At 42.4% G+C, this 25,806-nt stretch overlaps 1 protein-coding gene across 2 annotated transcripts in view; it reads left to right on the forward strand.

Moving 5' to 3' along the window:
• Window positions 1–25,806, forward strand: part of SNCAIP (synuclein alpha interacting protein) — a 127,711-nt gene that overhangs the window by 68,591 nt on the left and 33,314 nt on the right. For both annotated transcript variants that reach the window (XM_084832100.1, XM_084832101.1), the window contains exons 3-6: window positions 8,336–8,408; window positions 15,385–16,238; window positions 19,961–20,140; window positions 24,635–24,748. In XM_084832100.1, the coding sequence (XP_084688226.1) occupies window positions 8,336–8,408; window positions 15,385–16,238; window positions 19,961–20,140; window positions 24,635–24,748 (1,221 nt within the window). The remainder of the gene's footprint in view (window positions 1–8,335; window positions 8,409–15,384; window positions 16,239–19,960; window positions 20,141–24,634; window positions 24,749–25,806) is intronic.

Genomic DNA, 25,806 nt, shown 5'->3' on the forward strand with positions numbered 1-25,806 from the left:
GAAAGGAATTCCTTTGTCTGTGTCTGGACTTGGTTACTGGTTTAGACAGAGAGAGACCTCCAAGGAGCCCTTGACAGCTTCGAACCTGAAGACATTCAGGTTCTCTGTTTTAAACCACTCCAGTGTAACTTTGGCTGTGTGTTTAGGGTCATTGTCCTGCTGGAAAGTGAACCTCTGGCCCAGTCCCAGGTCCCTTGCAGACTGAAACAGGTTTTCTTGTAGAAGTCCCATGCATTTGGTTCCATCCATCTTCCCTTCAATCCTGATCAGTTTCACAGTCCCTGACCATGAAAAGCATTTCCACAACATGATGCTCCCACCACCAGACTTCACTGTGGGGACGGTATTCTCAGGGTGATGAGCACTGTTGGCCTTGAGCCACACATAGCATTTTGCAGTAAGGCCAAAAAGTTAAATTTTGGTCTCATCGGACCAGAGAACCTTTTTTTCACATGTTTGCTGTGTCTCTCGCATGCCTTTTGGCAAAATCCAAATGGGATTTGATATGGGGGGGGGTTCCCCCCCAGCAACGGCTTTCTTCTCACTACTCTTCCATAAAGACCAGTTTTGTGGAGCATCCGGGTAATAATCATCCCACGCTTCTCTGACTAATGCCCTCCTTACCCAGTCCCTGAGTTTTGGTGGACTGCCTTCTCTAGGCAGAATCACAGTTGTGCCATATTCTTTGCATTTTGTAATCATGCATTTTACAGTGCTCGGGGGATGTTCATAGTTTGGGATTTTTTTTATAACCCAACCCTGATTGGTGCTTCTCCAGAACTTTCTCCCGGACTTGTTTTGATAGCTCCATCGTCTTCATGATGCTGTTTGTTTAGATATGCTCTCCAACAAACTCTGGGGCCTTTCAGAAACAGGTCTATTTAATCTGAGATCAGTGACACTTGAATTGCACACAGGTGGACTCCATTCAACTAATTATGTGACTTCTGAAGGCAGTTGATTGCACCAGAAGTTGTTTAGGGGTATCACAGCAAAGTGGGTGAATACTTATGCAATCCACACTTTTCAGTTTTTTATTTGTAAATCATTTTGTAAAATATGTAGTTTTGCCCCCACACTTTGACATGAAGCTCACAGGGTGGCTGCATCTGGTATAGAACCAAGTTCTTGATTCAGTGGGCAGATCATGAGGGAGTGATGCTCCATCCAGGTACACAAGACAACACAGTTCCCTGGGTAAATGAGACAACAAGGCAGTTCAAGTCAAAGGGAGAGAACTTTGACTTACCTAAACCCTAAAAATGTGGGCTAGATGCCAGAGTAAAATGGGGAGAGTGCTAGGAAAGAATCACAAGGAACAGTCTTGTTTGTTTGTTTGTTTAATTAATTAATTAATTTCTATACCGCCCAGTAGCTGAAGCTTTCTGGGCAGTTCACAAAAATTAAAACCAAACAGCACACAATAAAACAATATAAAATATATAAAACATTAAAACCACAGTATAACAATACAACCAGAATGAAACCTAGCAGCTGTGCAGGGATTTAAAATACAGATTTAAAACAGCAAAGCTAAAAGTCTAGAAAGTTAAAATGCTAAAATGCCTGGGAAAATAAAAAGGTCTTCACCTGGTGCCGGAAAGAATACAATGTAGGTGCCAGGCGAACCTTACTAGGGAGTTCATTCCATAGCCAGGGTGCCACAGCAGAAAAAGCCCTCCTCCTAGTAACCACCCGCCTCACTTCCTTTGGCAGGGGCTCACAGAGACGGGCCACTGAGGATGATCTTAAGGTCCGGGCAGGCACATATGGGAGGAGGCGATCCTTCAGGTAACCTGGCCCCAAGCCGTTAAGGGCTTTGAATGTTACCAGAACTTTGAATCAGGCCTGGAAAAGTACTGGCATAATATGAGTTCACTGACCAGTCCCTGTTAACAATCTTGCTGCCCTGTTTTGGACCAGCTGAAGTTTCCGGACCATTTTCAAAGGCAGACCCATGTATAACGCATTGCAGTAATCCAGATGAGAAGTTATCAGAGCATGGATAACTGTAGCTAGGCTATCTCTGTCCAGATAAGGGCGCAGTTGGTATACCAGCCTAAGCTGATAAAAAGTGCTCTGTGCCACTGAGTTCACCTGTGCCTCAAGTGACAGTTCTGGATCCAAGAGCACCCCCAAACTATGAATGCGATCCTTTAGGGGGAGTGCAACCCCCTCCAGAACAGGTTGAATATCACCTAGCCGGGCAGACGAACCACCCACTAACAGTACCTCCGTCTTGTCTGGATTGAGTTTCAGTTTATTGGCCCTCATTCAGTCCATACCGTGCCCAGGCACTGATTCAGAACAGCCACTGCCTCACCGGGGTTTGATGAGAAAGAGAGGTAGAGCTGGGTGTCATCCGCATATTGATGGCACCTCAGCCCACACCTCCGGATAACCTCTCCCAGTGGTTTCATGTAGATGTTAAACAGCATGGGGTATAAAATAGAGCCCTGTGGAACCCCATGGCATAATTGCCATGGCACAGAGTAATAATCCCTCAGCACCACCTTCTGGAATCGGCCATCCAAGTAGGAGCAGAACCAGTGCAGTGCAGTGCCTCCAACTCCCAACCCAGACAACCTATCCGGAAGGATACCGTGGTCAATGGTATCAAAAGCCACTGAAGTCCAGGCGAATCAACAGGGTCGCACTCCCCCTGTCCCTCTCCCAGCAGAGGTCATCCCACAGGGCGACCAAGTCAGTTTCCGTTCCAAAACCAGGCCTGAAGCCTGATTGAAATGGCTCTAGATAATCTGTTTCATTCAAGAGCGTCTGGAATTGTCCTGCAACCACCCACTCAAGCACCTTGCCCAGGAAGGGGATGTTGGCCACTGGCCTATAATTGTTAACATCCTCCAGGTCCAGGTTAGGCTTTTTCAGGAGTGGTCTTATTACCGCTTCTTTTAAAGGGGCCAGCACCATTCCCTCTCTCAAGGAGGAATTTACAACCTCCTGGACCCAGCCAGACATTCCCTCCTCGTTTGATTTAATAAGCCATGAAGGGCAAGGGTCAAGCACACAAGTGGTTGATCGAACTTGGCCAAGCACCTTGTCCACATCTTCAGGCCTCAATAACTGAAACTCATCCAATAAAACTGGACCAGACGGTGCTCTGAACGCCTCTACCAATGGAACTGCATTAATTGTGGTGTCCAACTCATGATGAATCTGAGTGACTTTATCTTCAAAGTGCCATGCAAACTTGTCACAGTGTGCATCCAAGGGTTCCACAGCCTCTCTCCCTGGCCCAGAATGTAACAGGCCATGAACCACTTGGAAAAGCTCCACTGGGTGACACTGAGAAGATCCAATGCGGGTGGAAAAGAACTGTCTCTTTGCCACCCTCACCACCACAGAATAGGCTCAATAGTGAGCCCTTACCTGTGTTCAGTCAGACTCAGCACAAGTTTTCCTCCACCTGCATTCTAGCTGTCTCCCCTCTTGCTTCATTGCCCTCAGCTCAGGTGTATACCAAGGAGCTGGCCGGGCTCTGCTCAGAGGGAGAGGGCGCTTGGGCGTGATCGTGTCAACTGCCCAAGTCATCTCTGCATTCCACAGAGCGACCTGGGCTTCGACAGGAGCACCAGCCATACCAGTAGGAAAATCCCCCAGAGCCCTCTGGAATCCATTGAAATCCATTAGCCTCCAGGGGCAGACCATTTTAATAGGCCCCCCACCCTTGCAGAGGGGGAAGGCTGACAAGAGTCTAAACCTCAACAGGAAGTGATCTGACAAAGTTAATTCCTCCACTTTTAGATCACCATCCTCCTGCCCAGTCGAGAAAAGATCAAGCGTGTGTCCTTTTATATGTGTTGGGCCGATGACATGTTGCGACAGCCCCATGGTTGTCATGGCGGCCATGAAGTCCTGAGCCACCCCAGATACAGCGGCCTCAGCATGGAAGTTGAGATCCCCCAGGACCATCATACTAGGGGTCCTCAACACCTAGTCCGAGACCACCTCCGTCAGCCCGGGCAGGGAGTCTGATGGGCAGTGGGGTGGGTGGTACACCAGCAGAATCCCTAATCTGTCCCCAATACAAGGTACAAGCACTCAAGATCTGCACTCGAATGAGCAGGAAGCCTAGAGAGAGGGATTTAATTCCTATAGACCATGGCAACCCCCCCCCCGCGACCCTCGGGTCGGTGTTGGTGCTGCACTGAGTACCCAGGAGGGCACAGCTGGGAGAGAGTAACCCCTCCCAGTTTCCCCACCCAGGTATCAGTAATACATACCAGGTTAGCCCCCTCATCCACAATTAAATCATGGATGAAGGAGATTTTATTTTGGACCGACCAGGCATTCAGCAGCAGCAGACCTGAGGGCAAGCTGGTAAGGCCACCAGGAACCATCAGGTTGGGGGAAGAACCAGAAGAGGGGATAGCCATAAGGCGTCTAGCCTCTCTTCTCCTCAGCTGTCCTGTTAATCCCCCAATGCCATACCTCCCCCTACCCATGACCACAGTTATGGTGGCACCTCCCCAACCCCCTGAGTTGTTCAATGGACTTCCCAGGCATGTATTAAAATATTAAGATGTAAAATATAAACAGTATAAAAGAATATAAAAGAGAGCAGCAGCTAAGAAGGGGCAGATAAGATCTGTGTTTGCCCCTGTCTTCCCGGTCTTTAAAGCTGCTGCCCTCCGCTGCTGCTATTTGCTGCTAGTATCTCTGGCTGCTGGTGTCTCTGGAGAGGCGGTGGGTGGGTCTTCATATGCTCCGTCATGTGTCTCCAAGTGCGACGCTAAGTCTTGGAAACCAAGTGAACCCTGGGTGATTTTTAGAGCAGTGCAGCAGCAAGTCTGTCTGCCCACCAAGTCCCACAGTGGCAGAATGAAAGAATGTGTACATAAAGACCATGCATACATAAAGATCAAAATCAAGGGCAGGTATAGACTTCAAAACAACGAGTATGAAGGGGATAATGGCTCTGGGGCTGGACTTAGAATGGGGTAGAAGAAAAGGGATCAATAGTTTGATTCTGGGGAATGAAAGGAATCAGATGCTACTTGATTGAGTTAAACCTGGCTGATTGCAAAAGTCATGCATCTAGGGACAGTTGCAGGAAGGAAGCATGAGGAGAGGAACAGGCCATGAGTGCTCCATCCTTCCCCCCAGAGTCCTGCCCGGCTGGCTCTGCTCCACGGGGATTCCGCGGAGCCACCGGCCAGCTCTGCCCACAGCCGGACATCCGGCCGCTGGGCAGCAGGGACGCAAATGGCGGCCGCCATAGCCGCCGCCGTTTGCATCCCTGTATTTAACCATGATAGGCTACGTAAATATTTACGTAGCCTATCATGGCAAAGTAAAAAAAAAAAAAAGCGTACGCAGATGGTGGCGACTACGGTGGCTGCCATTTACATTCCTTTTCTTTCGCCGTTTTAGCCTACGTAAATATTTACGTAAGCTATTATGGCGAAAAAAAGGGGAATGCAAATAGCGTGAAAGGCGTCCCTGTGTTAGCCGTGATAGGCTACATAAGTTTTTATGTAGCCTATCACGTCTATGAAGAGGAAGCAAATGGCGGCCGCGGAGACGGCTGCCATTCACTAGTCAGCGCGGATGGCAGAAGGTAAGTGCTCCATTTCGCACACATGTAGTGGGTTGGAGGCTCCATTCCGGGCCCATTTCGTGGGGTGGGGGTGGGGGGGCTTCGTTCCGCCACGGATTTCGGAGGGGGCGAATGCACTGGCATTTAGCCTAGGGATGTACGAAAGTCATTTACCTTTCGCGGATTATGTTGATGGGGGGGAGGCGTTCCATCCCTCCCCCCGGAATCCTCGACAGGGGGGAGGTGCTCCGTTCCTCCCCCCCCCGGAATCCGCCGTGGCCAGCTGTGCTCCACGGCAGCTCCGCAGAGCAGCCGACCAGGCCCAGCCAGGCCAGAGCCATTCGCAGCTGGATTTGCGGCCATGGAGGGCTCTGGGGGAAAAAACAAAACAAAACCACATACACAAATGGTGACGGCTACGGCCGCCGCCATTTGCGTTCCTTATGTTTGCTGTCTTAATCTACGTAAATATTTACGTAAACTAAGACGGCCCAAAATAAGGAACGCAAATGGCGTCGGCCATAGCCGCCACCATTTGCGTATGACTTTTTTTTTTTTTTTTTTTTTTACCCAGACGTTTTAGGCTACGTAAAAACTTACGTAGCCTATCACGTCTGTGTAAAAAAAAAAAAACCTGCAAATGGCGGCGGCGGCAGCCAGTCGGATGACCAGCTGCCGCAGCCGCCGCCACCCGCCACCAGGTAAGTCTTGTCCTGGGGGGGATCCGCAGGGGGGTGGGGGGTGGCAGGCTGTTCCGCCACAGATTTCGGGGGGCCAAATGCACTGGCATTCGGCCTCACCGAGAGCCATGACAGAATTCTCTGCCATCCCTAATTCAGCCTCACCGAGATCCGTGGCGGAATTCTCTGCCATCCCTACAAGAAACCCACAAGCAGGACATGAGTGCAACAGCACCCTCCCGCCCATGTTTCCCAGCAACTGGTGTACATAGGCATATTGCTTCTGATACTGGAGGTAGCACATAGCCATCAGGACTAGTAGCCATCGATAGCCTTCTCCTCCAGGAATTTGTCTAACCCCATTTTAAAGCCATCCAAATTGGTGGCCATCTCTATGTCTTGTGGAAGTGAATTCCATAGTTTAACTATGCGTTGTGTAAAGAAGTACTTCTGTTTGTCCTGAGTCTTCCACCAATCAGCTTTATGGGATGACCCCAGGTTCTAGTATTATGAGAGAGGGAGAAAAATGTCTCCGTATGCACTTTCTGCTGTTTTCCTGCCATTTTTGTATTTTCCAGTTGTGTATTTTTCCTCTTTCCTCCTGGGCTGAACATGCATTGCATATGGCAGCTGTTCTACCAAAATAGCAGCAATGTATCCAGCCCAGTGTGAGTATAAGATTGCTCTGTAAATTAGGTATAGAATTTTCTTTCTGAGAAAATTTCTCTTTACAGTGCCTGATGATGCAGGTGAATGAAAGCATTCCACAAGTTTATGAAGAAATTATTGTGGCTTACTCAGACATGTGACATTGCTTTAAACGTTGAACTCAGGCATGAACATCGGGTGTGCCCCTTGCAGCATAGTAGTAAGAAATGTTTGTTGCAATAATACTTACTCTTTGAGAAGCTGGCTTATTCTCCTGTGTGTTTATATGGAATAATGTTCTTAAGATGCTACCATTCCAGAGAATGTTTTTACATATAGATTGAAATTTGAGCCTCGCTGTTTGTGAAAAACACCACATTTAAAAAAGATGCTATCTAAATGGAAAAATCAAAATCTATTATAAATACAACAGGTGATCTAGAATTTCTAAAATGCATCCCACCGTTATCCTTGCCTTTACAGTGTTGCTGCAGCCTCCATGCAGATAGCCACAGTACTTTGTTGAATGCTTTAGCTTGTCCTTCATGAAGCTTTGAATACTGGAAGCTGGGTTTGTAAATTAGAGAGGTGTGGTCTTTTATTCTGATTAGGCATAAGTCTGACACAGAATTTTGTCACTTGCACGCTACTTGTTTACACTGGGCTTGACTAAGAAATGTGAGTCCCTGTTTTGCCTTGCTTGGTCTTGAAACCTGCTGTTGCAAGCTTATCTGCTACAGTGGAATAGCTACTATGGATTATTTATCAATGGCCTGTGTATGGTTGTATTTCATGGCAGACCTGTTTCTTTCTGATAGACAAATCCACATGTGTAAAATCAGTATCCAACGGTGTCCATCTGCCAGCAGAATGGACAGCATCAGTGGAAAGGATTTCCTTCCCCCCTGCAGCCCCCCCCCCCATGCCTCCAAATCTGCTCTGCAGGGTTGGAGGATTCTCTGAAGCAGATTTTGGGAAGGTGCAGGAACATTGTAGGGAGAAGAAGGAAGGGGGAAGTCCTGTCACATGAGCAGACTCATCTATGTTGAATATCACCCTTAAAATGGTATATAAGAGATGAGACTCCCACACTTACTATACCACGTAGCTATCACAGCATCTTATTCCAGGCAAGGGAAGATTGGCCATCATACTAGGGAAACTAAACTTCCAATCTGCCAGCCTTTGTGGGTTAGATGGGGCTGAAATGCAAATTGGGTGCTTTGTTCTCTCTCTCCCACTGACAGCAGAATGCAAGTGTCCTTACATGGTATTGCTCCACTGCACTGGGAATAGGGGCAATTACTTGGGTAGCAACTCTGTTCTAAGCCCTCCAGCAAAGCATTGGATAATATACTGCAGCATTAAAAGAAGGATTATTTTCTTTAAATAATGTGCTCAGATTTTATACTGTTTTGGTTATTTGAACTATTGTGATTTTATTTTTCAGTATTCAGTAACGTCCCTCAAGACTATCCCAGAATTACGTAGGAAGTGTGATTCACAAAATGAAGACAGAACAGGTATGCTCCTCGCTTGTGTTCTGCCATCCTCACTTTTATATGTTCTTTTTGTTCAAGTGGACACAATAACAGATTTTTGTTTTTAACAAACTTCTTTCAAACTTCATGGTTGTTTGATAGCTTTCTGGTAACAATGAGCCCCCCACCCGCCCCTGCCCGGCTTTTTCTCTGCATTTTTTTTCTAAAGATGTTAGGTCATTAGCAGCAGCAACAACAAAAAGTTCCATAAAAGGATTTGGCGGTATTCAGATAAACGCAGGGTTTAATCTCAGCAGCTCCAAACCACAGTATATGCAACAATTTACTGAAAAACCCGAGAAACCATTAGTGACAAGACATAATGATGTAGGCGCCAATGAAAAAATGTTGGATACATTTACTACCCATATGGTCATGACCAGTTTGAGGCATGATGTTTTGCCAAATTCTGAAACTCTATCAAGGATGCTACAAGATAGAATCTACTCTCAGGCATACTGTAACAGTTAAGATGAAAGCAACGTTTTTGAGTTTAATAGTGTAAACTAAATGAAGAGTCATGGCACACAGATGAGAACCAGCTGGAGACCTTTTCCCCCCTACTGACAAAAAGTGCGTTCAGTGTTGTTTTTCACTTTGTAAATCGGATTAAGGCTCTTTTGTTTCTGTCCTCAGCGTGGAGCAAATTGTATTGGTGAGAGTAACATAGCTCCATTGCACTTTGAAAACTTTATTATGCTTACATCAAATGGTGGTTTCATTAATACTTTTAAATCTGAAATGCCTATAATAGAAATTTGAAGCCTCAGCTTTTAAAGCAGATTTTAAGAGCCATGTCAGGCTTTGGCAAGTATTTTATTTCTGTGCCATATTTTACATAGCAGAAAATTACCATCGCTTGTAGCTCCGCTAGCATTCTCCTGCCGCAGTCATTAATGATTAAATTGTGACATCCCTTTACTTAGTCACAGATGGGAATAAAGGGGAAACAATATCTCCCTCTTTTCTCATTTTTGAGCCCCCTCCACTGCCCATATTTTACTTCCAGCAATAGCAAGGAAAGTGTTGCTTCTGCACAACTTGATGCAAGTGAATAGGCAGGAAGTTGCTGGAAACTAAAGCAGTTCCAGTTTTACTGTCATTCATTCTCTAGTCGGAGCCCATGATCAAATTAGAGGGTTAAAATGATGTAGAAGAAAAAAGAAACTATGTCATGTGTGTGTGCGTGTATACACACACACGCGCGCACACAATTTAATCTTACACATTTATGGCTGTGATCCAATGCACAGTCTTTGTTTCTTTTGTATACATGCTATAAAAAGGATGTATAAAAAAGTGAGAGCATGTTGGTTTGTGACCAAAGAGTGGAGATCAGAGCTAGGTGAGCCACTTGTCACTTTCTTTGGATTGTCTCAGAAATAAGCCAAGTCACTTCCTAAATTATTGGGAAATAACACATGCCTGAGCCAATCTGAACTGAGTTTGGTCTGCCCACTATCCCACAGTTAGGTCCCAGATCCACCCACCCACCTAGCCAGATCCCCAAGTTCTCTTCCTCTCTTCTTTTTAAACCCTCTTCCCCGGTTGGTGCAGGTGGTAGTAACATGTCAGTGGCAGCAAGCAGTCACAGGGAAGAAGGGTGGTCTGTGCCTCTCTGTCCTTTCTGGTACCTGATGCGCTGTGTAGCAGCACACCTGGAAGCTGCAGTTCCCCAGCAGCTCCTGGGAAATGTGGTTTTCCAAACTGAGAAGCAGTAGTCCTTGGGAAAGCTACATTTACTAAGGGCTACTAGGGCCTTGTGGCCTTGTATATTTCATTGCAGAACACCTGGAACCAGGGAGGGGAGAGAAAAAAAGACTTCCCTCTCACCGCAGGTGTTTACCTATACCAGGCATTTAAGTGGAATTAGAAGGAAAAAATGGAGGAGGTTTTGAGGAGGGGCAAGTGGGAAGGAGATCTGGAGGCCGAGTGGGTTTTAATCCAAGCCAGATTACCCTTAAATGTGTAAATCATCATTTTTGTTGTTGTTCTCCACTATTCCTCTATCTGCAAATGTTTTGGTGCCGTTTTCCCTCTGTTTGGGGCTTCTTTCTCCTTCCTAGAATGATCGCAATCAATCAGGGTTCATAGCAGCATGGCACTACATACTCAATCAGATTTAGTTAAGTGCTGGCATCACTGAGAACATCTGAAGCCCATTCAGAGAACAGCTTAATAGCATCTTGTCCCTTTTTGAAGGAATCATCAAAATTACAAAATTGGAGTGCTTTCCAAAGCTGAAGCAATTTTTTTTAAAGAAAATCACTGCACATTTCCAGCTCAGCTCTAAAATAAATATAATAATATAAATATATATAAGGAACGCATAATGTATTTCCCCCTCACACGATTTAACAAACATTTTGAGGGGAAGAGTAGAACCATACCTGTTGAGTTCTCTCTCTCCCTCTCTCTCTCTCTCTCACACACACACACACACAATGTTGTGCCCCCTGCCCTCCTAGTCATCCATGCATTGGGAGAACGTCTGCAGAAGGGAAGATTCAAAACAAGAAGGTAACTGGGTGGCAATCTCTACCTACTTTGGCATTTTGAACAGGGGCTAAATGATCTGAGAGTTAAAGCTGTCTAGCACCATTTCCCCACTGAATGACACATTAATAACTTTAGCTATTGGCTCAGTAGTAGAGCACCTACTTTGTATGCAGATGGTCCCAAGTTCAGTCCCTGACATCTTCAGGAAGGGCTGGAAAAATAAACTCCTGCCTAAAACCCTGGAAAGCTGCTGCCAGTCAGTGTCAACAGTCCTGGGCTAGATGGACCTCTGGTATTACTCAGTTATAAGGCAGCTTCCTATGTTTCAACCCTTCCTAAGGAGTTTTCCCATCCCACGATGGATGGAAGTGGTTGCCTTGGGCTTCTTCACACTGAGCTTTTATCCTGCGATTGAGATTGCCCCTTCACGGAAGTTTGCAGGCTCTTTACATGACACCGTGATCATTCAAGGTGTCTCCTGCACTAAATGCCCTTTGTTCTGTTTTTAAATAGATCGCAGATAATGAGCTATCAAATTACCCCATTGTGTTCCGCTTCAGTTTCCCCCGTGAAAAGAGTAAAAGCGGCAAGAAAAGGAGCGAGATCAATGAAAGATAACGGAAGGCTCAGATATGGGGAGAAGGAGGGGGAAAGGGGTGGGGGAGAAGGAAGCATGTGAAAAAGGGGATCATTGTGATCCTGCATTTAAAACGGAAGCAGAAAGCACCATTTTAAATGCAGTGTTTTAGGCTGGTGTAGAGATGCCCCTTCATACCTCCAAGTACACTATTTGCATGAGAAGCAGAAAGATGGAGAATTTTCCAAATAAACAGGGCAAGTTGGTGCCTCTGACACCTTAGACTCTGACTCTTGGTTCATAGAATCATAGAAGAGTAGGGTCGGAAGGGCCCTACAAGGCCATCAAGTCCAACCCCCTGCTCAGTGCAGGAATCCAAGTCAGAGCATCCCTGAAAGATGGCTGTCCAGCCTCGGTTAATATTTGTCATGCATGAGAGATAAGATCCAGAAGAATTATTCTTGCTAGAACAGGGTGAATATTTTTCTTTTTCTATGTGATAATTTGTATGTTCCAATTTATATCTAGCTACTCATTTTGGGGGGTTTTCAGCACAGGAACAAGATCAGACACTGAAAAATGTTTTTTTTAGCCAACACTAGCTTTTTCAAAACTATAGTAACATTTTGCCTTGGATGAATTCAACACCTAATTGCAGCTTCAGGACTCCTGAAGAGGGATTTATATCCTTGTGGGTTTTAGCTCTTTGGAAGACAGACAGCAAGAAAACAACTGTACCTGCACATGTTTCACAGGCAAAGTGGCCAGTTTCATGACCTAGTAGAAAGGCAGACGTTAGTTCCATATTAGCAGTCCAAGCAAATAGGAAGAAAACAGATATTAGGGTAGGTCAACTTTGGAAGGCCATCTATACTTTTAACAACTTTGTGATAAGCAGAAATTTTGAGATGAAGCTTCTGCAGGCATGGAGTAGTAGCTATGGAGAAAGCTTCACCACCTGAATTTCTCTTCTCCATTAACCTGGAGGCATTGGTGAGGGGGGGGGGGTGCATAGAGGGAACATAGTCCTTATAAAAATGGGCAAGGTTTGGTTCTGATAGCAAATGAGAACAAGGGGGAGATTGGGGTTTGGGAGTAATGCAGAACAATGCTTTGTTGTACAGATAAACCCTGGAGGTAGGAAGAATTATATAGGCAAAGGAATGCTAGCAGTGTCTGTTCCTACAAAATGAAGGTGAAACAAGCCAAGGACTAATGAGGTTGCTTGGGCCTGAGAAGTTCATGATTTTCAGGAAAGAGGCAGTAACTCAGGAAGCAAGGCACCAGCCCTCCTAGAAAGGCCTCTTGTTCAAACAGCACTGTTTAGTTGGAGTTTCAGTCAAATTATAACTCTTCCTTATATTGGCATACTCATGAAGCTCACTGAATCATTTAAGCAAGTCATCAATTATCATCAATTACTGCTGTTGAGAATGGTCACTGTGCTTATTTTACATATATTTCAGCTTTAACGTAATTGTTACAGACGGGGGGGGGGGTGCATTTCATTTCCAGCAAACCTCATTGCTTACTTTTTTTCTCTCTGTACACCCATATGTATAATTTACCAGCCAACTAAGGATAACCGTTCATGCATCTGATGAAGTGGACTCTAGTCCATGAAAGCATATTCCTTAATAAATGGGTTAGTCTTTAAGAAGCCACAAGACTCCTTTTATGTTAATCACTATCTTTCAGCCTAGCCTACCTCATAGGTTTGCTGAGAAAATAAATCAAGATAATAATATATTATAGCTCCACATTGTCAGGAAATGAAATCCAAACAAACAAATAAAACAAATAACTGAATACATTGAGTTGTATCCTGACTTAGTCACACTTAGAGTAGACTCATTGAAATCAGTGGGACAAGTTAGTAATGACTAACTTAAGTCCCATTGATTTCAGTGGGCCTACTGTAAGCAAGATTAAGTCTGGATGCAATCCATTAATTTTCCAACTCTACAAACTTAGGCTTCTTTTGAGTTTGAACAAATCAATACTTTATATTAATTCTGAACCTAAAGCATAGACCATAGCTTAGAATTTATAGATAAATCAAAACTGCATATATTGCAGTTTGTCTCCAAATTACTCTATTTTTCCTCTAGGAAAATGACATGGGAAGAAAGGGGATTTTATAATTTGCCTCCAAGATATCTGGAAACTTTGTATCTTTAGCTAAGGCCATAGCCATTCTCATGCTGGGTATGGCAGGCTATCCCATCCTAGAAGTCATTTGTTTTGATGCATTTTGGATTTATACTAGAAAATGAAAAACTAATTGAACCTAAAAAAGAAAATAATAGTCTAGGTACAAGGAAGGTGATGATAAACAAAAAGTTGATACCTTGTCACTGTCTATACCCCTCTGTCAAAAGAAGTGTTTTCCCGAGGCTTGGACAGAATTCATTTTCAATGTTAATTCTTTAGAGGTTCCTGTCAGAATAAAACAGCTGGGAAACATGTGGTATCCATTTCCCTTTATCACTTAGAAAAAATGTCACATGTAAATAAAACCAACATAAAAGTGTCGCCCTTTGAACCCAGGATCGTATACAATATATAAATAAATCTGTGCAATGATGTTTTTTTGTATTGAACTTCTTAAGTTGCATCTTGTTGTTGGAATAATAAATAATTATCCAAGTTATATCATTCCAAAAGCTTCTGAAGATATCCAGGTAATAAGTCAAACCTTTTCTGTTGTTTTCAAAATGTACTCTTTTTACTGTTGTGATAACAGTGTTAGTACAGCTGCTTCATAAACTTTGTTTTTTTAGAAACTCTGAACTTGAGTGCAAGATAAATGCAACTGTAGCAATACATTTAGTTCATGTAATAAATGTAAGTGTGTCTCAATACATTTAGTTCATGTAATAAATTGAAGTGTGTCTCTTGAAGTCTACATATGATAATCCTAAATGTTAAATGTGACCTGCAGAATTAAGCAGACAAGTTTGTCAGTTTCCCCCTTCAAAATGAAGTGAACGTTTGACAAGATCAACTTATACCTAGGACAGCAAGAATCCATCTGAATTTTACTGAACATGTGACACTAAGGACTAAATTACACATTACCCAGGAGATCTATGATAGTATCTCCAAACTGTTGACAGAAGACAGGCGATGTTAACTCTTTCCTCCCATGTTATCTTTCTGATTTAGAGTGCAATCCTATGCTTGTTTAGACAGAGAAAAAGCCCTACAACTCCCAGCATTCCCCAGCCAGAATGGAAGTTGTAGGACTTTTTTCTATCTAAACATGCATAGGATTGCACCCTAAAAGTATGCCCCCTTCCACTACTGTTTACCCTGTGGATACAGATATTTGGATCTCTCCCTCACCCCTCCAGTTCCCAGGAGTCAAAGAGATTTTTATCAGGAAAACTGCATGGAGAAAGGGTTAAAGCACCCCTCCCTCTATCCCTGCTGCAAGCAAATTCACAACTCTCCCCCCACCCTCCATATCTGCATTTCAAAACCAAAGTGAAAGTTGGGAGGACTTCAGTCCTTGGGCTCCAAACTAAAGCACAAGGCTGTAAATGTTTTCTGATCATTCTCACTGAGCCAAAATTAAACCGTAAATGTCATTTGGCTTCTATGATTTTGCATGTTTTACTGCTGTTCACTTGCCATTAAGTTATTGCTTAATTTTAACTCAAATTTAAATCTTGCTTTATAATCTCTTTGAGCATTATGTGCAGAGATTGGCATTAAAATACAAAGTATATTTTTTCACAGTATTTTCACAGTACTTTAATTATGGATAATTATGTTTCCAGTATATCCTCTTTTCAAAGTATACAGGATAAGAAGAATATGTGCATAGCTAATGATGGAAGGGAATTAATTCTAAATTTTATTTCTTGTTTCTTCTAGTTTCGAGCACCAGTTGGAGTTCGGGAGTTTCAACACTCCTTGGAAATGCACAGAAACCAACAGGCATTGCAGACATGTACAGTAAGTTCAGACCAGTGAAGAGAGTTTCCCCACTTAAACACCAACCAGAAAGCTCTGAAAATAATGAAAGTGATGACCAAAAGAACCAGAAGATAGAGTACAAGAAAGGCAGTGATTCTCCTCCCACAGCTCAGAATGGTGATCAGACTCCAGGTAATGGAGAGAACCTTAAAACTAAATGTGTTGAACCTGGAGTTTTGCTCGGTGAACTGGAGCACTATGACCTGGACATGGATGAAATTTTGGATGTGCCCTATATTAAATCAAGCCAGCAGCTTGCTGCTTTTACCAAGGCAGCTCCAGAGAAACGAATTTTGAGTGTGTACTCAACACTGAATGGTCTTAGTGGCAAGTCGTGCCCTGCAGGAAACACAGAGAAGGCACCAACAGGAATGACACAGTTCTGTGTTCTGTCCCCTGTGAAAAGCTCTCAGCTGAGAAAAGCGCAGCCTATTGTCCCTGATCAGCAGAACCATTTAGCTGAAGAATTAGAGTTTCCCCAGCCACTAGTTAAATGTAGTTCAGCTCATGAACCTGAAGCCCAGACCAAGGGCTTACTCAACAGGACGTTTGCTGATAAAATGGAGAAGACTGTGTCTCACTGTCAGTTAAGGACTTTTCATCTGCAGGCAGCAGTGACAGAAAACAAGCATGATGAACTGGACAGCAGCATGAACTGGAGCAGCTCTGGAGGTCCAGAAGAAAGGAATGAGGATGTGAAAAAAAATAAGAGCATCTTAAATATTGTGAAAGAAGGGCAGATATCATTACTGGTAAGTTTTTGAAGAATTAAAATTAATTCATAAGGCATTTAGAGCATACCTTATACTTTTCCTTGGAGATCAGTGTAAAGCATGCATGCACCTTTTAATTTGGAAAATAAACATAAATTGGATGGTGTGGCATCCAATGAGAATATAAAAACTAAAGTTTATAATGGGAAAGATGATTGATTGTAATGTAGCAGCTTAGCAGGGAATGCATGCTTTATTTCTTCCATCATTGTCATTAAGTTTAAATATGCTTTTCAGAATGGTAGGGCTTCAACTTGTTCAGTTATTAGCAGATTAACTCAGTTCCTATTCAGAGGCCAGTGACAGTAACAGAGGAGCTTCTGTTGTGTTCTGATTATTATTCAAGAGTGTTTATCCCAGCTTATTGCAACAGCTTTCATGATGAGGAGCTCATACAGAAGCCCCAATTGGCCTCTGACCCACATGAACATTTTAGTTAGTTCCAGCTTTGTGATCAGACATCATGAAAAGGCGTTTCCAAAGCAACTAGATGCAAGCTAACAAGGTTGGTGTGGGGAAAACAAGTATTTGCATTGTTCACTTTGTTTATGCTTTATCTAGAGCATTTATCTAGAGCAGAACAGTGACAGATCATAAAATCAGCAACAAACACAAAATCAGAGTTATTGTTTAAAATAGGCTCTAATACTTCATTGCAATGTAATGATAAAAAAATAGTCAGCTATAACAAAAACACAGTTCTTTACTTCTCTATTTCCTTTGAGTGAATGGAAAAATGAAAATAATATTTGCTTTTTCTTTATAAGAAAGTACTGAGAGTCACTAAGATTGTTATCTATACAAATGTCCTCATCACTTTTCTCTCTTCTTTTGTTTCTTTCACTATTTGTTTCTTCTTCTTCTTATAATATCAGTCATTATATCTTAATGGAGTGCTGTGCTTATCCAGAAGAACTCTACTCTGGGTAGTTAATGCTTTATAACATTTCTCACCCATTGGGACAAGCTGAGGTTTCCATATTTTAGTCCAGTGAACAGGATATTACTGAAAAGCTGAAAGATAAGTTAGTGCTAGGACTGGTAGAGAAGACTAATGGAGGCATCATGCAAAAATTACTCTAAAGTTCATGACAAATAGGAAAAGCAAATGTTAAATATACAATCATACTGTGGAACTAGCTCTTTGCTTTCTCTGATGGATTAGTATACGTAGGACAAAGAACTCAATGTAACCTTATATTGTTCGATAGGAGGTCCCTTAGGAACCTAGGAACTGTCGTACTGCTGCAGATGAATATTCATTCATGCCTATACTAGACCTGCCTTCATAAAAATGAGTGGCATTATGCAATTAATTTTCATGAGTCTGGAAGGAAACTGTTTTTGTTTTTTTTTAATCCTCTAGGGGATTCCAGTTATTTTCTTTCCTTTGTTTGAACCATTATGCATAACTACACCTGGACATAGTATATTAGACAGTAGGTCTCAAGGTCTAAATCATTATTTCCAGTTTTCTGATTGTGCTCCACATACTAAAGACAGCAGAAGCTGGGGGAACTCATGAAGCATCTATCAGAATAACTCCACTATTGTAGGAGCCCTTAAAATTGGTTGCACACTTTAAATCCAAATTTGCACCTATTCTGAAGAACACCCTACCGCAATTTTTTTCAACAAAGAACTGTATTATATTTATCTTAGTTTAATTTGTAGTATTTTATGCACACAGTAGGCTAAAATTAGATTATTTATCACATGGACTAGACTATGCAAAACATCTGTAGATACAACTTCTGTGTGTGTGTCAAGAGTTATTATGACACTGGTAGTATAGTGGCGGCGTCCTTGGCTCCTGGCAGTGCTGTATGAGTACTACAGACATTATTTGTATTAGATAATTACTATGATGCATAGAAAAGCTGTTTTATAATGGGTTGTAATGGAACAGCACTATATGCAAACCAAATACATCGGGCTGCAAAAACTGAGTCTCTAATCATCACTAGAGTCAGGGCTCAAAAATATTTATTTGCATGTAGAAAAGAACTCCTAACTCCATATAGCAAGTGAGATAATCAGCAAGGGTAGAGTAGAGATGGGAGAATACACCGTTCTCATGGTCTCTTCCAACACTACCAGCTGCCATCAGAGACAACAGAAGATATAAGATACAAAACAATATAATACTGCAGTATCAGGGCAGTTTTTGATCCCTGATGGGTTATGTGCCCACACACACACACACACACACACCATAGGTTATATGTGACCAATGAAATAAAAATTACACTTCAATTCCTTTATCCTTGGCTTTATTTGGTCCATATAAAGGGTGTCTAGATGATCTAGTTAGTATCCTCTAGCTAGCTAAAAAAAAGGGTATATGTAGGTCTCCCAGAATGGGTGATTATATAATCATGCAACTATGTAGAACATAGTTCATTTATTTATTTATTTTTAATGGTTATATGCTTCCCTATAACAAAAAAGTTATCAAGGCAGCTCACACAATAAAACAGGTTTAAAAACAACAATAAAATTTAAACTTTTTATAGAAAATTTAAATCACAATAATAAAGATGTCAAGTGTCTGTGAGAAATATCTTTGCCTAGAGCCAAAAAGATGACAGTATGAGTGCCATCTGAGCCTCTTTGGGTAGGTCATTCAATAAAGGAGGAAGCACAACTGAGAAGGCCATCTCTCTTGTAGTCACCCACCTAACTTCATTCTGCGGGGGCACTCTGTAGGGCCTCGGAAGATAACTTAAGGATCTATTTAGCTACATATGGGAGGAGGTGTTCCTTTAGATGCTCTGGCCCCAAACTGTTTAGGGATTTTAAGGTCAACGCCAACACTTTGAATTGGGCCTGGAAATGAAGTGGGAACTAGTGCAGCTAATGAAGCATTATTGGCATATGATCATATTGACCAGTCACAGTTAATTGCCTATTTTGGATTAATTGAAGCCCAACATACAATGCGTTGCAGTAATCCAACTGGGGAGACAGGATGGTAATAGAGCATAGATAACTGTTTCCAGGCGATCTCTGTCCAGATTGGATCAAACCTGGCATATCAAGTCAACCCAAGCTGATGAAAGGTGCTGCTAGCCACCAAGGTCAGCTACACCTCAAGAGACAGTGGTGCACCCAGGGGCACCCCCAAACTGCACACCTGATCCTTCAAGGAGAGACCCCTTCCAGAACAGGTTAAACACCACCCAACCAGGAAGATGAATGATCTGCTAACAGTTCTTCTGTGTTGACTAGATTGAGTTTCAACTATTGTTCCTCCTCCTTGCTCAGGCACAGATTCAGAACATCCATTGCCTCACCTAGATTAGATGAAAAGGAGAGGCAGAGCAATAAGTCATCTCCATATTGATAACGCCTAAGCATATTGCATATACATATCTGCAGATTGATAACAGCCTGAATAAACTCTCCCAGCAGTTTTATGTAGATGTTGGGGGGCAAAGCTGAGGCCTGCAGAACCCTGTGATCTAATTGCCATGGAACAGAACAGTAATCCCGCAGCAGCACCTTCTGCTGCACCAAGTAGGAATGAAATCACTATAAAACAGAGCCTCCAACTCCCAACTTAGACAAGCGATCCAGAAGGATACCATAATCCATGTAAGACATACTTGATTTATTTGCTGGCATATGAAACATAGTAGCCGCTAAATGGGCTTATTGTAAATTAAGTAACTAATTCTCCCACAATCTCTTTTTCACAGCCCCACCTCGCAGCAGACAATCTGGACAAAATTCATGATGAAAATGGCAACAATCTTTTGCATGTTGCAGCATCACAAGGACATGCAGAATGCCTACAACATCTTACATCTCTGATGGGTGAAGACTGTTTGAATGAGCGGAACAGTGAACAACTAACTCCAGTTGGCTTAGCAATAAAGGTAACGAACATGTGGTTCTGTAATGTCTAAGGGCCAAACTAGATGTTTGTCAACATGCCTTGGACTAGGAAACCAGCTTTCTTGCTAAAGATTTTAAAAGTAGCTTTGGGAGAGAGGCAGCCAGATTTGCTTAAACCTTTCCCTATGCACCTCTTCACCTCTATACTCTCCTCCTGCAGCTGTTTGATGAATCTGGAAGAAAAGCAACTAAGGGAGGATTATTCAGGGGAGATAAAGTGAGCACAGGAAAGATTAAGCAGCCTTCGGTAACCCATTGCTTCTCCTTCCAAATTGCATACTCTCCCTACACAGCTTTTTATATACCAAAGATTTGCATTCCAGACCAGAGTTTCCACCAAACATCTAGTCTGGCCCTAATCAATGCAAGCAGGATGTTGTTCTCCATGTTCTTTATTAATTTATACCAAAGGACTGCATAAATAAGATCTTTTTTTTTAGCTGATGGCTTTCATTAAGCAAACATTGAAGTGAAATATTTTTGTAATCATAATCATTCAACAAATTCAGCCAATTAGGTGATTTTTTTGTTCTGTGAAATTCCATGGCTTCACTGGATCAGGCTAAGTTTGGCTCATTTTGTTGGAGAGTTTTTATAAATATTTATGTCAAAAATCCTAAAACTGGGAGCAAAAGGACATCAAATCCAACCCCACTTTTCAAGAAAAGACCGTCTGCCCACAATACCTACCATAGATCTCTGTATATCATCAAGACCAAAATCAAATCTTAAACCAGTTAATTATTTCAGGAAAAATTGTATGATATGACCATGTTTACCAATTACAATGACGTAACTTGCACCACTCTATAAACTATCAGGAGTGCATCCTCCGGTATTTATTTATTTGTTTGTTTGTTTGTTTGTTTATTTCAACTGTATCTTAATTGCTCAAGCAGTCCTCACTGTTTATGCACTGCTCATCTTTAGCACACACATACTTCCCATCCAACTTATTATAGAGGCAGGTTATTATGGTGCTGATGTATACTCATAGTTTGCTTGGTGGGTTTTGACATTGGGAGAAAAGGAACCCACTTCTTCCAGATTTTGCTCTGCTGGTTTAGCATGATAGTGCAGAACTGGAGCATAAGAAGCAACAAGGTAGACATGCTCCACCCTTATAACCTTTCAGCTGTTTATACTGCTAAAAGTTTTTTACTTTTATTTTTTACAGTAGTTCTAAATTACTGTATCTGTATGTTGTATTTTAAGGTTTTAATTGTTGTGAGCTGCCCAGAGAGCTTCGGCTATTGGGCAGTATAGAAATGTGATAAATAAAGATCATTGGGTTTTACAACCATATAAGTTTTACAATACATTTACACGATCAGTTCTGACAGAAAAATTCTGTCACCACCAGGTGAAATTTACCCGTGATGAGTAGTAGTGCAGCAGTCATAAATGGCCGTGATCATTGAGTGGCAACCAAAGGAAAGGGAGGAGCTGGAGGGTGTTGCACTACACAGTAGCATTGGAGGCAGAGATGGGATGGTCAGCACTGTTTGGACATGTAGCTGGCAACTAAGCCAGCAGTGTTCTGTGCAGGCTTGGGCTGATGACACCTGCACAGTGCTGAATACTGCTGCTTCCTACTGATTTCTATGCTGCTGTTCAGCAGCTACTGGTAAAGGTGTTGGGCCTTCCTCCCCTTTGGTTGCTGTTCAGCAGCAGTGTACTGCCACACTACATCTGCTGCTGCATTTTCCCGTTGTTGTTGTTGTTGTTGTTATTCTTCTCCTTCTCCTCCTCCTCTTCCTCCTCCTCCTCCTCTTCCTCCTCCTTCTCCTCCTTTGGTTATAAACCAAATCACATGCTGACATCAAGATTCAATTATGACTCAGATAATGTTATTTTTCATCATGATATTCCAGCAGCTTAGACAAAAAGTACAACCACAATTGTGATGAATCAGTCTCATTACATACCTGTGGCAATTTGCCATTCACCTTTAACAATAGTTCACATGTTAGGCGATTCCACTATGACTGTAAGATGCAAAGTGGCCTAGCTGACTCAGGTTTTTGAAAACCCTTACTTTCAAAATCATTTCTGAGTCTCAATTTGGTATTATAGTAAAAATATGAGTATATTAAGGAAGATAAATGTGCGTGTGTTGGACTCGATGGTCTTATAGGCCCCTTCCAACCCTACTATTCTATGATTCTATGATATATATATGAAGGCACTTGATACACACTATGCAGTCTCTGTTTTAATGTACCTCATTCAAAGCTGAAACCATTTTGGAATACTGCATGAGAGTAAACATTTGTCTCTGGCAGAGTTCAGCAGGCTCTGTCAAAAAGAAAAGCTGCAGTCCTACACTTAGCTGAGAGTAAGTCCCATTGAATAGAAAAATTGCACAGAAAAAAACATTTAATGTAATCTGGAAGAAAGTTCAGACTTGCAAGAAAATCTGTAACATTAGAAACCATTGTGTTGTTTATTACTGCTGAGCAATTGTGAAATACAGCAGAGTGAACAGTGAGGACAATTATGGAATTAAACTTCTCCTGGGATATACTGCAAAATAATGAGAGTGCTTTTGGGGTGGAGAAGATCATCACAAGAATTACAAGTTCCTTACCTTTTATCTCCCGTTTAGGAGAAGTTTGAAAGTATGTTCAGGTCTGAGCTAGAACAGCAAGAAAAAATATAATATTCTGTGAGAAGTAATTCTGATGATTCATTAGTGGGCTAGGAATCTGATTCACAATACAACTCAGCTGCATGGCCTGATGACATTTATCCCTCAGCACTGTGAACTCCTAGGCATACCTGAAGTCAGGAAGCGACAACATCCAACTGCTTATGCAACAATTGGCAATGATACTGAAATATGCGAGAACAGTTATAACAGCCTCTGGTACAGAGCCATATGCCCATGGCTCCCTGTTCCCAAGATGGGAACTATTACAACTGTCCAGCAAGTGGCAACAGCATTGGCAACTAGGCCATGCAGTACCCCAAACCATGGTAAACCTGGGATTTGCTGGGGCTTGACTCTGTCTGCTGGTACAGTGGTGGTGAAAGGGAAAATAGCACTAGCACAAAAGATCCTATTGGTGGATCTCGCAATGAGTAATCCACATCTTGCTGAAGCCTGTGGCAAAGCTACTTTTTATTTTCATAGCACTGGATTGCAAGTACCTCACAAGGGAATCAGTGTTCTGAAGTTATTTTAGGATGTCAATATCTTTCTGGAATTTCTACCTTTCAGTTAAATAACAGAAATTGGTGTGTTAGTCTTACTTGCTAATACATTTTCCATACATTTTTCTAATTAAAAGGATCTTAAAGCATGGTCCTATGAATTATTACGTTAAAGGAAATCTCACTGTGTTTAGTGGTGTTTATTCCCAGTTTCACGTGCATAGGATTACAGACATTGCTATCCTGTCTATGTCTACTCAGAAGTAGCCCCCACTGAGCTCAATGACATCCTAAGGCTACAATTCTATGCATGGTTACCTAAGAGTAAGTCCCATTGAACATAGTGGGACTTACTTCTGATCTCAGTAAGGCAATGGATGCTTAGGATTGCATTGTAAATTGTGTTATTCAAATGTCTACCTTTTATATTAAAATGCATTCTGCCTAGCTAATGGAGGGAGCAATCCTGTGGCTGCTAGTCAGCGGCTAGTCAGACATAGGATATGTGGTTTTCCAGGAACCGAGTTGGTAGCGCGGGCTCCGAGGTCGGTTCCTGGAGAACTGACCTGCCCCCCCCTTCCACGCTGCCTCAGAAGAGGAGCGCGGAGTGGCCAAAATGGGGTGTTCCAGGGGCCGTTCTGGGGCGGGGAAGGTGGAAATCCCGGTACGACACATCCTATGTGTCGTTCGGCAGCCTCCTCTGCCGCTCCACCTTCCCACAGCTAGACAGCTGAAATTGGCTGTCTAGCCGCTAATGCAGGGCGGCTGAAGCATGGAAGGGACGATCCCCTCTGTGCTTCTCCTGTCCTGCTTTGGATAGGCAGTCGCTTCCGAGTTCGAAGGTGGCCGCCTATCCCCATAGGATTACACGTTTATGCTGTTATCTGTTGTCTTCCATCCCTCCTCCCCCAACTGCATGTTATTAGGTAAAATAATTGTAGTTTCATTTTTAATCTATGGGATAACTGTTTATATAGAGAGAAGATATTATAATTATGTATTAAGCGCTTTGAAATAAACATATTTACAAAATAATTCATGCAAAATTTATATGAATTTGAGAAGGCACATTATACAGCAAACACTGTTGCTACACTGAGGGCTGTTTTAATACAAATGAGGTTTGTGCAGCAGAAATGACTCATAACTTGTAAATAGGCTTGTAGTCACAACCATTACAGTAATCCGCAGATATGAAAGCGGGCTGGCATACTAACTATTATTATTACTATTATTATTTGCATGAGGAAAATTTATTTGCAGGGTTGGAGTACTTAAGGATAATTGTGAAAAAATGTTTACCTCTTTCTTCTACTTAGAACGGTCAGCTGGAGTGTGTGCGGTGGATGGTGAGTGAAACAGAAGCCATTGCAGAACTGAGTTGCTCAAAAGATCACCCAAGCCTTATTCACTATGCAGGTTGCTACGGGCAGGTACAGTTAATTTTGAATTATTGTTTTAATGCTGGATAAGATAATCAACTCAAGTTTCCCATATTGTAAGTTTTATATTTATCCATAAATACAGAAGCTATAAAATGTAAAACTGTACCAATCATGGATAAAAGCTTTCTTAATATACTGACATGAACTGCATTTTATCCTGTGCTTTCAAGTCTTGGGAACTGGAGGAACAAATATTGAGTAATTCTAACACACAAGTATTTGCAAGACACTTTTTAACTTATTCAAAAGTTACTCATGCAAAAGATAACCCATGTAAACACCAGACTTGGCTGTAATGCAAAGGAAATATTTTTACAAGGAAGAAGTGTTTTTGAATGCATTCAACACACAATTATTTCCTCTAGCACTTGGCACACACAGTATCAGTTTTTTCAGCAAATACTTCCTATGACAGGGAAAGCAAAAAAATGAAATAAAATGAAGTAGACAAAGAATAGGCCCATTGATGTCAGTGTTGCCCTGCAGTGCTTGTAAACGATGCTTTATTCTTGAGAAACCCTTGCCCTGCTTCAGTTCCATGTCTGTCTTCAGGAGTATCCTTGAAACCCACCCCCCAACTCCACAGTAAGTGAGCCAACTGAATCATTGCCAAGTGGTGAGATCAAGAAGAGGTATGGATCAAGCATATCTCCAAGAATGTGTGGATCTTTAGATTGTGAATCCAGTTAATGGTAAAACTTGAGCCCTACTTATTGTCCTGTAACTTCTGCCAAACAAGCAGACTCTTCAAACACATCTCCAGTATAACAGGTCAGACATAGAAAACAGTGCAACACATCCTTACCTTCCAACAGGTTTGTTTTTGTTAAGGGTTCCAGGCAACCAGCCATGCCCTCCGCCAGGACCCTCCATTTCATCCTCTGCCCCAAATATTCCATTCCATTTCCAGCTCAAACTAAGGGCGTCATCACACTGACCTTTTATCCTGCTACTGTGATGGCTCTGTCATGGAAGTTTGCGGGCTCTTTAGATGATGCCGTTACCCTCCAGGGTGTCCTGCAATTTCCCCCATCCTATCCCATGTT

Source organism: Heloderma suspectum, chromosome 2, assembly GCF_057233095.1.
Source record: "Heloderma suspectum isolate Gila_16-S chromosome 2, 16-S_ref, whole genome shotgun sequence".
NCBI classification, from domain to species: domain Eukaryota; kingdom Metazoa; phylum Chordata; class Lepidosauria; order Squamata; family Helodermatidae; genus Heloderma; species Heloderma suspectum.